This window comes from Musca domestica, unplaced genomic scaffold, assembly GCF_030504385.1.
Source record: "Musca domestica strain aabys unplaced genomic scaffold, Musca_domestica.polishedcontigs.V.1.1 144, whole genome shotgun sequence".
Lineage (NCBI taxonomy): Eukaryota > Metazoa > Arthropoda > Insecta > Diptera > Muscidae > Musca > Musca domestica.
The window spans coordinates 912,606-926,050 of record NW_026712199.1 but is presented as its reverse complement, the minus strand read 5'-3'; the positions used below and the strand labels follow the sequence as shown (position 1 = coordinate 926,050).

The 13,445-nt window shown below is 35.5% G+C and overlaps 1 protein-coding gene across 2 annotated transcripts in view; it reads left to right on the top strand.

Moving 5' to 3' along the window:
- Positions 1-214: 214 nt before the first annotated feature.
- LOC101887453 (teneurin-m) overlaps positions 215-13,445 on the top strand; it is a 334,061-nt gene continuing 320,830 nt past the window's right edge. The window contains exon 1 of one of the 2 annotated variants that reach the window (XM_059119393.1): positions 215-2,209. In XM_059119393.1, coding sequence (XP_058975376.1) covers positions 1,834-2,209 — 376 coding nt within the window. In that variant the 5' untranslated portion in view covers positions 215-1,833. The remainder of the gene's footprint in view (positions 2,210-13,445) is intronic. The other variant, XM_059119395.1, reaches the window with a different exon arrangement.

The following is a 13,445-nucleotide window of genomic DNA, read 5'->3' as shown; positions in this document are numbered from 1 at the left end:
CGAAGTTCGTAAACCTCTTTGCTTTGCATTGTTTGCGCAGGCTTTGTTTTTAGTTGGCTGTGGCACAGGCAAAACCTGATTAATGTTTTTCTCTGGCTGTTACTCCGGGAGAGTTAGACATAGAAAGCCAATGAGAGAGCGAGCATGTGATTTTTTTTTCTTTGAACAGAGAGAGAGAGCGCGAGAGTAAAATTGTGCAGTTGTCTGTTTCAAATACGCACCACAGTCAAGATACACAAAAATTCTTTCATGCATTCAGTCTTAAAACGTCGCTCGCTGTTTGTAAATCGTTTGTAAAGCCCAAGTAAAGATCGGCGGCCGTTCATACTAAACACACACACACACAACAAAACCAAAAAGAAGCAAAGAAAAATCCATAGATTTTTTCTTTGAGTTTTCATTCAAACAACTTGTTTCAAATACCTAACCAGCAAAACACATTTCCATACACATTCGATATTTTTGATTTTTTTTTGTGTACGAAACGAATGAAAACGGAAAAAATTTTACGTCAACCAATTTTGAAATGAAAATAAAGGGAAATGTAACAAAACCTCAAGTATCTATTAGAAATGAGAATTTCCCTAAGTGAGAAAATCCAATGAAAACAATACGCGCGTGCAAAATTTTATAGCCGAAACAAAAAAAAAAGTAAAAGAAAATCTCGAAGTAAAAGAAAAAAACAAATTCCAAAGGAATTTCCTCAAGAAGCAAAATCGCAGAGAAAATATTAATTTTCCAAGAAATTCAAATTGAAGTTACAAAGAAAAGTGTTGTGAAAATTGTTTTTCCTAATGCCAACAAAAGAAACAACTGCCTTTAAATTGCAAGAAAAAAATATATATTTCGATTTTTAAGTTTTGTTAAGTTTTGTCCGCCCTCTTTTTTATTATTGCTAAAGTGTTAAAGTCGTAACAACGACAACAACAACAAATAATAACAACAAAAAATCTCTGTGCAAAAGAGCGTTTTCCAAGCAAATAAATGGCACTTGACCTGCCTTAGAGTGGTGGCGCCCAACCGAAAACCCCCTCTTTACCATTCAAACCGCCTCACTCATGGTGTGATGCCAAAACGGCAGCAACAAAAACGGATTAAAAATTATTTGCCTGGCCAAAAAAATCCAATTCGGCACAAGGAAACTGTAAAAAGGATATTGCTCCGCTCTGTGGCCGTTTGGACCCCAAAGGCATTTTTTCGTTAACAAAAAAAGAAAAGAAAAATAAAATAAATTTTGAGCATTTTATTGCCATTGCCGAGGGGGCATTAAATGGAGGAGAAGCCAAATGGACAACAACAAAACAACCGCATTTGAGAAAAATGGTTTTTTAAAGTAGACACCGAAAAAAAAGGGACAAACAAAGGGAAAACCCTTAATTTCCAGGGAACTACCAACAACAACAACAAAAATAACAACAAAACGGAATTCATAAAACAAGGAATTCCTATATAAGAAGAATATAAAATTTTAATAAAATTACAAAAGAAATGCAACAACAAACGTGAAAAAGTGAACCAAAAAAAAAACAAAATTTCAAAACCATAAAAATTTCCCAAAAATAAAAATTTTCAAAAAAAAAAAAATTAAAAGAAGCGAAAAAACCCACAACGTTCCCCCTTTTTCGCTCTTCTCTCCTCCACTCATCTCAACTATCTTCTTTTTTCGGCCGGCCACTCTATTAGCGGGTTCCACACCGCTAATAACTCAAAACCATCAAAATTAAGTTCTCAAAGCAAAATCATCATCATCACCCGGCATACCGTCACGCTGAGAACATCTACGACGGTGGCACCGATACCGACGACGACGAATGTCCTCTAGAATCGTCCACCATGAATCCCTATGAATATGAGACCACCTTGGATTGTCGCGATGATACCAGAGCGATAGCCGGTGGTGGTGGTGGCGGAGGCATCAGTGGGAGTGGTGGCGGCGACGGCGGTGGTTCCTTGCATACCGGTTCCATGACCCCACGTCATCCCCATATGTCGTCAACACAATCTGCCGCAACATCACAACAAAATACACTGCATCATCAGAATCAACAGAATTTCCAATTGCAACAACAACAACAGCAGCAGCAACAACAACAAACCGATTCACAATCATCCTATTATGATTATGAATATCAACATTTGCCCCATCGGGCAAACGAAACGCAACCTCCATCGTCGACATCAACAGCAGCCCGCACACACGGTAGACAAGGTAAGTTCGGAAGTAAGGAAGTTTGGTGTGACGACCAACCAAAACCAAAAAAAAAAAAAATAAAAACAATAAATAAAAGGGATTTAAAAAAAATAGAGGACATTTTGGAGACAAATGGGAATCAAGGGAAGGCAGCAGACTGAGGTTTCAAATCGAAAACCATTCCCTTGGACAAGTTTGAGAGAAGAAATATTTTAAAAAAAAACAGAAAGAAATAAAAAAAAGTTATGGAGAACGGTCGATGAGGAGCAATTAAAAATAAAACGAAATGTTTAAAAATTACATTTGAAGAAATTTACGAAATTTCGAAACTATTCTGGGGGGAGGAAATATAGGAAAAGAATTAATAGAATTGTTGCCAACAAAAAAACAGGAGTCAAGGGAAGCCTGAAGATTAAGGCTATTCATATAGTTGGAGGTTTGAAATGGAAATTCGTCCTAAAAGCAGGACAAGTTTGAGAGAATAAATGTTTAAAAAAATCAGGAAAAAAAAAGGAAAATATGAAAAATAGCCTCCCAGCCAATGAGGGCTATTAAAAATAAAACGAAATGTTTAAAAATTAAATTTGGAAAAATTTACGAAATTTCGAAACTGTTCTGGAGGTCAAGTTTGAGGCAGGAAATATAGGAAAAGAATTATTGGAATTTTTTCAAAAAAAAAAAAAAAAAAAAAAAAAACAGGACTCAAGGGAAGCCAGAAGATTAAGGCTATTAATATAGTTGGAGGTTTGAAATCGAAATTCGTCCTAAAACCAGGACAAATTTGAGAGAATTTGAGAAAGTTAAAAAAAGAAAATAAAAGATATATTGAAAATAGCCTCCCAGCAAGTGAGGGGCTATTAAATACAAAACGAAATTTTTAAAAATTAAATTTAAAAATATTTACGAAATTTCGAAACTGTTCTGGAGGTCAAGTTTGAGGCAGGAAATATAGGAATAGGATTATTAGATTTTTTACAAAAAAACAAAAAAAAAAAAAAAAAAAAAAAAAAAAAAAACAAGAATCTAAGAAAGCCAGAAGATTGAGGATATTTATATAGTTGGAGGTTTGAAATCGAATTTCGTCAAAACAAAAAAAAAACAGAGTTGGGCACTTATTCGGATGATTAAAATAAGAAGTAGCGTAAATTTGATTCAGAGGAAAAAGACATATAAACAAAAAAAAATATATATATATAAATTTAGAAAAAATATTTCAGCCTGAGCTGGTCTATCGAGTATTCGAAGGTTAAAAAATAATAGTTGAGGGAATTTTTAAAAACATTTACAGAGTTCTAAAACCATTTCTCAGGTCAACTTGGAGGAGAGGAATTATAAAAAAATGCAGAATCACTTTCAGAGTTGTAAAATTAAGAAAAAAGGGAGAGCTTTTAAAAAAGGATAAAATAATTACGTAAAAAACCACCCAAGCAACCCATTCCTTCGAACAATTTTGAGCTGAGGAAAATTAAAAAAATACTAAATTTTTACAGAAATAAATATAGGAAAATTGTCTCATTGGAGAAAATATTCGAAGATTTAAAAATGAAATTTAAGGAATTTGTCGTGTTCAAAACACGATTCAAAGGGGCTAGTTTTAGAGGTCGTAAAAGGCATCTATAAGAAGTCTTTAGGTTTTAACTGTACACCAATGACCGGCATTAAATTTGCAAAGAGTCCCGTATTGAAACAAATATTGGAAAGAAATTTAAAAAACCGCAATGGAAATTAGGAAAATCCCCATCGAGATATTGGAGAGTTTAAAAATTAAATTTAAAAAAAAAAATCCGAAATCCAGAAAAATTATATTAAAAAAATCAGAAATCCCAAACTTATCTGGAGGACAAGCAGAGGGATCGTAAATGAATTATGTGGGCAATTTTCAAAATTTTATTAGAAACAGGGGCCACTTATGGATTTTTCAAATAGGAGGAAAGAATCCTTGCCACCCAATCCCTATCCTTTTCCCTGTGGTCCTTCAAAAATATATGTTTTGATTGTCCTCCTTTAATGGAATTCACGTCCCGTTACTGATGTTTCTTCAAAAAATATTCTGTTTTCTGATGGTAATTTGATGGTTCTAATATTTATTTTTTTTTTTTTTTAATAATTGAAATTTATTGGTTCTTATGGTCCTTAAAAATATTCTTCAAACAAGAAAACATTTTTTTGCCCGTCGTTCCTTTTCAAATGCCTGAAAAAATGGTCGGATGGTCCATAAAAAACTAGTTCTTTCTTAAAAAAATCCACGTCCTTTTTCTGAGGTTTAAAAAATCTACATTTTTTCCGAAAGGTTCTTCAGAGGTTATGTTTGAAAATTCTTACAAATCATCTTGTGAAAATCGACAATCGTTGGTTTGATTATTCTCCTTTAATTGGATTCACGTCCCTTCAAAAATATTCTGTTTTCTGAGGATAATTTGACGCTTAATTTTTTTTTTTTTTTTTGAATAATCGAAATTTATTGGTTCTTATGGTCCTTCAAACAATTTTTTGTCGAATGTCCCTTTACAAATGCCTGACAAAAATTTCAAAACATGTTCGCAGAAAGGACTTCAAAAAATAAGCCAGATATTCCCTAAACCTTTAGTCAAATAGTCCTTTTAAAATGTAATCCTTAAAAACCTTGAAAATATATACCTCAATTAAGCACTTTTTGTAGTTTGATGGTCCAGCATTTAAGGTCAGAATGTAATTTCAGAAGAAAAAATAATATCTCTTCTGATGGTCCTTTGATAAAGAATTCTTTTCTCCTCTTCTTTTACGGCCTTTAAATAAACTTTACTTTTGATACCCACGATTTGAGATGCGGTGATCTAGGATATTCCAAAAAAACCCATATTAAAAATGTCCAAAAACAAAAAAAAGAAAAAAACACGATCTGCAGCAAGGTAGTCTTTAATTTAAAAAAAATAATATTTTCCAACAAAAAAAAATAATAATAAATAAATAAATAAATAAATAAATAAATCACTTAAAAAACAGTTTTGTTTTAAAAATACATTTTTAAGTAACTTAGAGTAGTGGTTTAACCGATTGAAAAATCTAATATTAAATTGTTGGTCGCATATATGGGTATGCTGGCTATAATCCTTTTTTTCACATCCTAATCCTAAATCCGGTCAAGCGACAAACCAAAAGGTCCTCTAAAAATTCTTCTTATATATCCTTCTTTTCCACAATCAAATCCACTCCATTTCGCTCCACGACATATCTTTCCAAATCGGCCAAAGAATATAAGTTCTCCCCGTTTTTTCTTGCATTATTTTTTATTTCTGTTTTTATTACATGTTTCACAACAGTGATGACACTTTTAAAGTCATATTCCGTGTATTGCCTCGCTTTCCATTTTTTTTTTATTTTTCAAGAATTACCTGTGGTTTTTAGTACCTGTCCGATGTGTAAATTGTTTGTATTACGTGATGTTTACTAGTTTCAAAAAAAAAAAAAATGTTGTACAAGAGTTTCCCTTTTGTTTTGTATTTGTTTTTTCATGTTGAACAAAAAAAATATTACATCACTCGATCCATGTTTTTCAATCAAAAATAATGATCCAACAGAAACAAAAAAAAAATGCTCTACCAAAATTTGATCTATATTGCGTTCCAACCAACCAAACAACCAACAAAAATTTAAGCTAATAATAAAACAACACATAAGTGCTCCCGAAAAAAATCTCAAATTAAAAATAATTGTTTTCAATTCCAAAAAGCAACAAAACATAAGTAATAAATAAAACAAAACAACAGAAATACAGAAAGTGAAACAACGGATGTGGCTTTTATTAACGGCTAATTGTTGATACAAATTTTTTTGGTAATTGTTGTTATTATTATTATTTTTGGTGTTTTTTGGTGGTAACCTTCCGAACCAAGGGGACAAGAAGAATTTTGATTTAAAAAAAGTGCCAACAAAATAATATTAATAATAAAAATAATAATAGTAATAATATTGTATATAATATATATAATAAAATATAATGTCAATAATAATTATAATAATAAATAGAATAATAATAATAATAATAATAATAATAATAATAATAATAATAATAATAATAATAATAATAATAATAATAATAATAATAATAATAATAATAATAATAATAATAATAATAATAATAATAATAATAATAATAATAATAATAATAATAATAATAATAATAATAATAATAATAATAATAATAATAATAATAATAATAATAATAATAATAATATTTATAATAATAATGAAAAAAAATAATAATAATATTGCGTTGGAGTTGGGAAAAATGCCGTCACACATCGTGGTATGTCGGACAAGCTCCCCTCTCCGTTTCGAGGCCTTAAATGGTAGTTTATTTCCCTATTTTTTAATATTCTCACAGAATCCGGATATTACAGTTCAGTTTTCTTCCGATGCTAAAATGTGTACAACGACCAAACTTCGAGATGGCACCGGTCGGTAAATCCGCTAAATGGTCGTCTATCTCCCTAGTTCTTTTAATTTTCAAAACTTTTTCACAGAATCTAGATATTACAGTTCAGTTTTCTTCCGATTCTACCATTTTTACAACGGTTCAACCTCGAGATGGCACCGAGGCTGCAAATGTCTTCTCCTGTCAGCTTGCGTTCCATCTTCTAAATTAGTTTCAAAGTCTTCAGGGCTAAAAGAAGAATCACATTTTTTGCAACCGCCTCGTTACAACTTTTGTATTACTTCAAGGTGGCTTTCGGGATACTAAGGCCTACTTTTTAACCTTGATTCCAAGTTTAGCAGTTCGTTGAGAGTTCTTAAAGGGTTGGCCAATTCCCTCTTTTTGGTTTTTTTAACAATTGCTCACAAAATCTAGATATTACAGTCCAGCTTTCTTTTGATAATACCGTTTTGGCAATGACATAACCTCTAAGATTTGCGACTGCCTTACCACCACTTTTGTATTACTTAGAGGGGAATCCCGGGCTTCTAATGTCTTCTTTTAGCTTTCTATTCGTTTCGAAGCCTTTCTTCTGATGCTACAATTTTTGCAATGACCCATCCGCACTATTATCGTATTACATCGATGTGGCTCATAGGCACCTAAGGCCTACTTCTTTTACTTTGTGTCCTAGCTCCGCTTTTCGTTTCGAGGTCTTAAAGAGTTGTCTAATTCCTAAATCTAGATATTACCATCCAGTTTTCTTTTGAAGCTACCGATGCGACTGCCTCATCACCGTTTACGTATTATTTCGAGATGGCTCCCGGGCTACTAAGACATTTTTCCTCCAGTGGGATATTAGGTTTTAAAGGCCTGTCTAACTTTCTCTTTTAGATTTTAATAGTTTATCACAGTATTTAGATTTGTCTAAATCCTAAATCTAGATATTACCATCCAGTTTTCTTCGGATGTTACTGGAATCTAGATTTTATGTATTACTTTAAGTTGGCTCCCGGGCTCCTAAAGCCTTTTTCCTCCAGCTGGATACTAGGTTTTAAAGGCTTGTCTAAGTTTCGCTTTTAGATTTTAATGTTTTATCGCAGAACATAGATTATACAGTCCAATTTTTTTCCTGATGTTGGCGCCTTTTTGATCTTCCATTTCTGAGATTAGTTCTATTCGCAGGTTGTATGAAAAAAAACTAACGTAGAGGAGAATCACTTATGCCGTCATCGAACATCGGCTAAAAACCCTACCTGCCAAACTCTTATATGTGCTGCCAAATCGACACCACTTCCCTTTTACTTCGAGTTGGCTTCCGGACTGCTAAGGCCTTCCAAGTCTTCATTTTTGGGGTTTTAACAATTATTCACAGAATCTAGATATTACAGTCCAATTTTCTTCTGATGCTAACGTTTTTGCAACGACCCTAAGTCGACTCCACTTTCGCATTACTTTTTTCAAATTGCATTCAAACTCAGCTATTCGTTTCGAGGTCTTCAAAGGTTGTCCAAGTCTCTCTTTTTGATTTTTAAGCATTGCTCACAGAATCTAGATGCTATAGTTCAGTTTTAAGCTGCCCCTGGACAAATAGAAAGCTAAAGTAGTATCTGCTTGAACTTCCATTTCTGATACGAGTTTCATCCATCGATTGCATGAGAAGAAGATACGATCTGCGTCATCTGTAGTGCCTTCTTTTTTTTCTTCCCTATCGTGAAAATCTCTCATGGATTAATAAACATTTCCGAAAACATATTTTGCGTCATGTAAGAGGTTATATATCCATGCTTTTGTGTCTGGGAAGAGCTTCGCTGTCAATCTTCTATACCTCTCCCAATTTCTCGATTTCAATCTTCTATACCTCTCTCGATTCCAGTTCATTTGTCATTTTTCGAATCTCTCTTCTTGTATTTGAGCAAGCTCTGAGGCTTTGTATTGGAAAGGTTTTACTTCAAATATTTTCAACCGATTTTCTGCCACCAAGTCAATGGGGTAGCGTACCCACGATTATTTTTAATGCCTGTCCGGACTATTTTCTTACTTGCACCAAGTTCCGAGACTTATAATTAAGACCGTACCCACTTAGGTGTATCTTCCCTAATTTGCGCCAAATTCAAAGGCTTCGTATTGGAAAGGTTCTACTTCAAATATTTTTAACCGCTTTTCTGCTACCAAGTCAATGGGGTACCGTACATACTATTCTTTTTAACGCCTGTCCCGACTTAAGTGGCTCTTCTCTTATTTGCACCAAGTTCTGAGACTTCTAATGAAGACCGAACGCACTTAATTTAAGGCTGCATACTGCTCCATATTTTCAACCGCTTTTTTGCCACCAAGTCAATCGGGTATCGTATCCACTATTTTTTGTATCGCCGGTCCTGAGAAGTCTTCTCTTATTTTATTTGCACCAAGTTTTGAGACTTCTTATTGGGACAGAATCCACTGTTATTTGGGACGTCGGTGCTGACGATTTTTCAAGTGTCTCTCCTCTTATTTTCCCCAAATTCTAAGGTTTTATACTGGAAACATTTAGCTTCAAATAGTTCCAATCGCTCTTCTTCAACCAAGTCTATGGGTACCGTACCCACTATTATTTGTATCGCCAGTCCTGACCATTTCTTTTTCCTTATTTTGAGACTTGTTATTGGGGCCGTACCTACCATTTGTATCGCCGGTCCTGTCTATTTCTCAAGTGTCTCTTTCCTTATTTGCGTCAAGCTTTGAGACTTCATTTTGGCAAAGTTTAGATTAAAATATTTTCACTCTCTCTTCCGCAATCAAGTCAATAGGTATTATATCCATCAATATTTTTCTACTGCAGGTCCGGAGAGGCAAATTTTCCTTAATTCCAACCATGAAACTTAAGTTCTGTTACAAATTTTGTTCTATGAATTCGCCTCGAAAAAAAAACCTTAAAAATCTCTTCTAATTTCGAAACAACCCTTCATCTCTTTCCGCCTCAAAAATAAGCCAAACCAATCCCTGTTGATTTATTTCGGTTCAGGATCCTTAAAGGACAGTTGTTTCGCTACTAATCTTTTAATCCGCTCTCATTCTCTCTCTCCCTCTCACTCTCTGTCTGCCTCTTTGTCCTGACCTCTATAATATTTCCTACTTAACAATGACATTATTGATGACATCTCAGCTAGGGGATAACGTAAATGAGGCATGGAATCGATAAGTATGGATAGGGAATGCTCCTTATTTACAAATGTAAACAAGTAGAGGACATTTCGAATTTCCTTGCTTTGAAAAAAAAGAAAAAAAAAAAAAAACAAAAGAGAATCCCATCAAAAATGATAAATGAGAGGACTAGCAAACTAGGGGACTTCCATTCTTTTGATGTCAACAAAAAACAAGTATTTAAGGAATCCTCTAAAGAGTCGCCTACTCAAAGAGGACTCTTTGAGCATCCGCCTTCTTAGCTCTGGCATTAGGAGCGACATGCTTGAAGTAGTTTTTGTTTTTTTTTTTTTTAATTATAACAATTTTACACAAAATACCTCGGAAGGTAAACAAGGGTGGATTAGTTACAAAATTTGTCTGGCTGCCTGCCGGTCGCTCCCCGGCTGTTTGTACTTGAAAATCGATCTGGAGCGTGTAAATGTCGTGTAATGTTTGTTGGCAAGAGTTAATGCAAGTTTTGGTGTTGTTGTTGTTGTTTATTTCATAATTTCCTCTTTCATATTTTTTCCCACAACTTCCCGGGAAATTCCCACCCTACCTTAAGATTTGTAACTTTGTAATAAGTTCCTCCAAATATATTTTTTTCAACTTCTTATTTTCTTTTTCGTATACGAAAATATTTGACATTTGAATATCCTGTCACACAAACTGTCAAAAAAATTCCTTGAACTCCAATCACACACACACACATATATTTTTCATGCAGCAGAATTCCTTGCTACTTTCTTGTCAATATTTAAACAGAAATTCAGATTCAGAGATTTCGTTCCGTTTTTTTTCGTTTTTTTTTCTTCTTCTCTTATCCTTTGCCTTTATTTTGAACTACTTTATTTTGTGATTTACATAATGGCAATTTTTCCTCGCCCTCGTCCTCATCTTCATATTCTTGGTTATTTTTTTTAAGTTCCATTTGTTATTTGCGTAGTTTTCCTTCAGATCAAATCAAATCTTATGCCATTTCCCACTCAAAAGAGCAAAAAAAAAACTTCCTCGACTTTATTTTTTTGAAATCAAATTTTTGCATATTTTCTGTGCCCCCTCATCATCTTCCTCCGAAAGAGATGAGATGAGAAAAAATCCTCTGGTGTTAGCATATTTTTTGACAGCTGTCAGTAAGTAATAACTTTTGCTTGTTAGTAGTCTCAGGCTAAGGCACTACACCAGAAGCTTGATGACAAAAATGGTTTGAATATTTTTTTTCGGGGAATTTAACTTGTGGGTCCTCCTTTTTTCTTGGGGTGTGGGAGGTCTGGAATCCATGTTATAAGTATTATTTTTATGATATTGACAGATTTTATATCTGAGATATAAATAGAAATAATAGGTTTTATATTTGGATTTTTTAGTAAATATATTTTAATTTCAAATTTAAATATCAAAATCGGTATGGAAGATGTACTGAAAAGAAACAAACTGAAAAACTTTAAAAAAAAAATTCATAACTTTAAAAAAAAATTAAAATACACCAGAAAATTGAAAAAGAACCGGAAAATTCTTTCGAAAAAACGTCGCAAGTTTAAAAGTAGAAATCTCCAGTGGAATCCCAAAACAGGACAAGAGAGTCTCTCACCACTACTAATGCAAATAATATAATCAAGGCTGGCCTAAACCATGGATCGGTAACCACTTCAATGCAAAGGCTTTAATTGTGCTCACTCTCACTGATATGACCATTGCGAGATTAACTCGAGATCTCACAATACGCAGCGTCTCTTAGAGAGTTGCACACACTACGCTCTTCCGTGGATATGGTATGGATTAGGGCTTACCTAGACCATGGATCGGTAACCACTTAAATGCAAAGGCATTGATTGTTCTCGCTCTCACTTACATGGCCATTGCGAGAGTAACTTGCGATCTTACAATGAGTAGCGTCTCTTAGAGAGGTGCACACTCTACGCTTTTCCGTGGGCATGGTATGGATCAGAGCTAGCGCCAACTACTACGGAAATAGCATCAAATCTTAGAATAAGTTTAGGTTTGCTCGAATCGGTCACCTTGGGAACGAATTATGGCCTTCAAACGGTCAACGCTGCTCGAATGTTGCCCGGCAAAGCGCTTGCTTTAGGTGATTAATCGACACTTTGGCAGTTTTTTAGTGCCAACCTTGCTTTCCAAAAAAAAAAAAAAAAAACGCCAGCCACAATAATCCAACGTATCCGGTATCCGGAGATTTTGGTGACCATTGTGCGCTGGAAATGAAGCGAGGATCGTCATTTTCTAACCATTCTTGGGTGGCGCGTTATACACCCTCCAGAATATTTTCGCGATAATATTCGGCATTTATTTTGATCGGCAGTTATGCCGGCCCACACCATCACCGTGGCCGGTGCATGAGTTCTGGTGGCCAACCGAAAGTTGTAGTCCAACGTATCCGGTATTCGGAGATTTTTTGGTGAACATTGTGCGCTGGAAATGAAGCGAGGAACCGCATTTTCCAACCATTCTTGGGTGGCGCGTAATACAACCTCCAGAATATTTTCGCGATAATATTCGGTATTTATTCTGATCGGCAGTTATGGCGGCCTACACCATCACCCTGGCCGGTGCATGAGTTCTGGTGGCCAGCCGAAGGTTGTAGTCCAACGGATTTGGTATCCGGAGATTTTTTGGTGACCATTGTGCGCTGGAAATGAAGCGAGGAACCTCGTTTTGTAACCATTTTTGAGTGGCTCGTGCTGAGTGCTGCGATGGTGCTCAGGCCTGTTGGAATGTCCAATGTCTGCGGCCAAAATGTTTGCGTGCCCAATGCTTTAATACACGCTCCAGAATCAATCCCACGGCAGCGGGTTCTACGACACCGGATTGACCCGAAACAACAACACTCCAGTTTCGGCCAGCGGCTGCCAACCCAGTGTATACATGTTCGTGTTTGTTTATTTTTCTGTTTTGGGAGCAGCACATCCCGGAATGCTTGCTCCGGATTCTTTTGGTCCGTGCCGGGCTTGAGGAAAACCCCGGACCATGGTTCTGTACGGTTTGCCAAAACACCATCCACCATAGATCAGTCTCGGTGCGATGTAATGGATGCAGAGGATGGGTGCATTTTAGAAATTGTTCCGGTTTAACCCGGTTGCGAGACTATAGCGATAGGGACTATGTTGCTTCGTGCTGCACCAACACAGTCCCCAGTGAGTCCACGACCTCGTCGTCAACTTCCGAGTCGTCGTCGGAGTATGGAACTCCCCCGCAGTCTCCAGAACAGCAACCACTACCGCAGCACTTAACGCCACATGTTGCTGTTCCAATTCCGGACAATGCATCGTTCTTGCAGTTCAATTGCAACGGACTCCGAGGTAAAATTGATGAGATAGTAGATTTTATGAATCGGAGGAATATTAAGATCGCAGCGGTGCAGGAAACCAAGCTCAATGAAAATTGTAGCTTACAACGTTGCAATGGTTACAACGTATTGAGGAAAGATCGCACCAGAAGTGGAGGTGGGGGATTAGCGTTCCTGATACACCATTCTGTTCAATACAGACCTATCTCGCTTGAGCTAGTCTCTAGTGACCCGTACATGGAGTGTATGGGGGTAGCAGTCAAGTGTGGTACTGCCGAGGTAGAGGTGCTTAATGTGTATATCCCGCCGGTTAATAGCTGTGAACCGCGTTACTTGCCTAATATAAGCCCACTTTTGGAAGGCAATAACCGCCTGGTACTAGGGGACTTCAA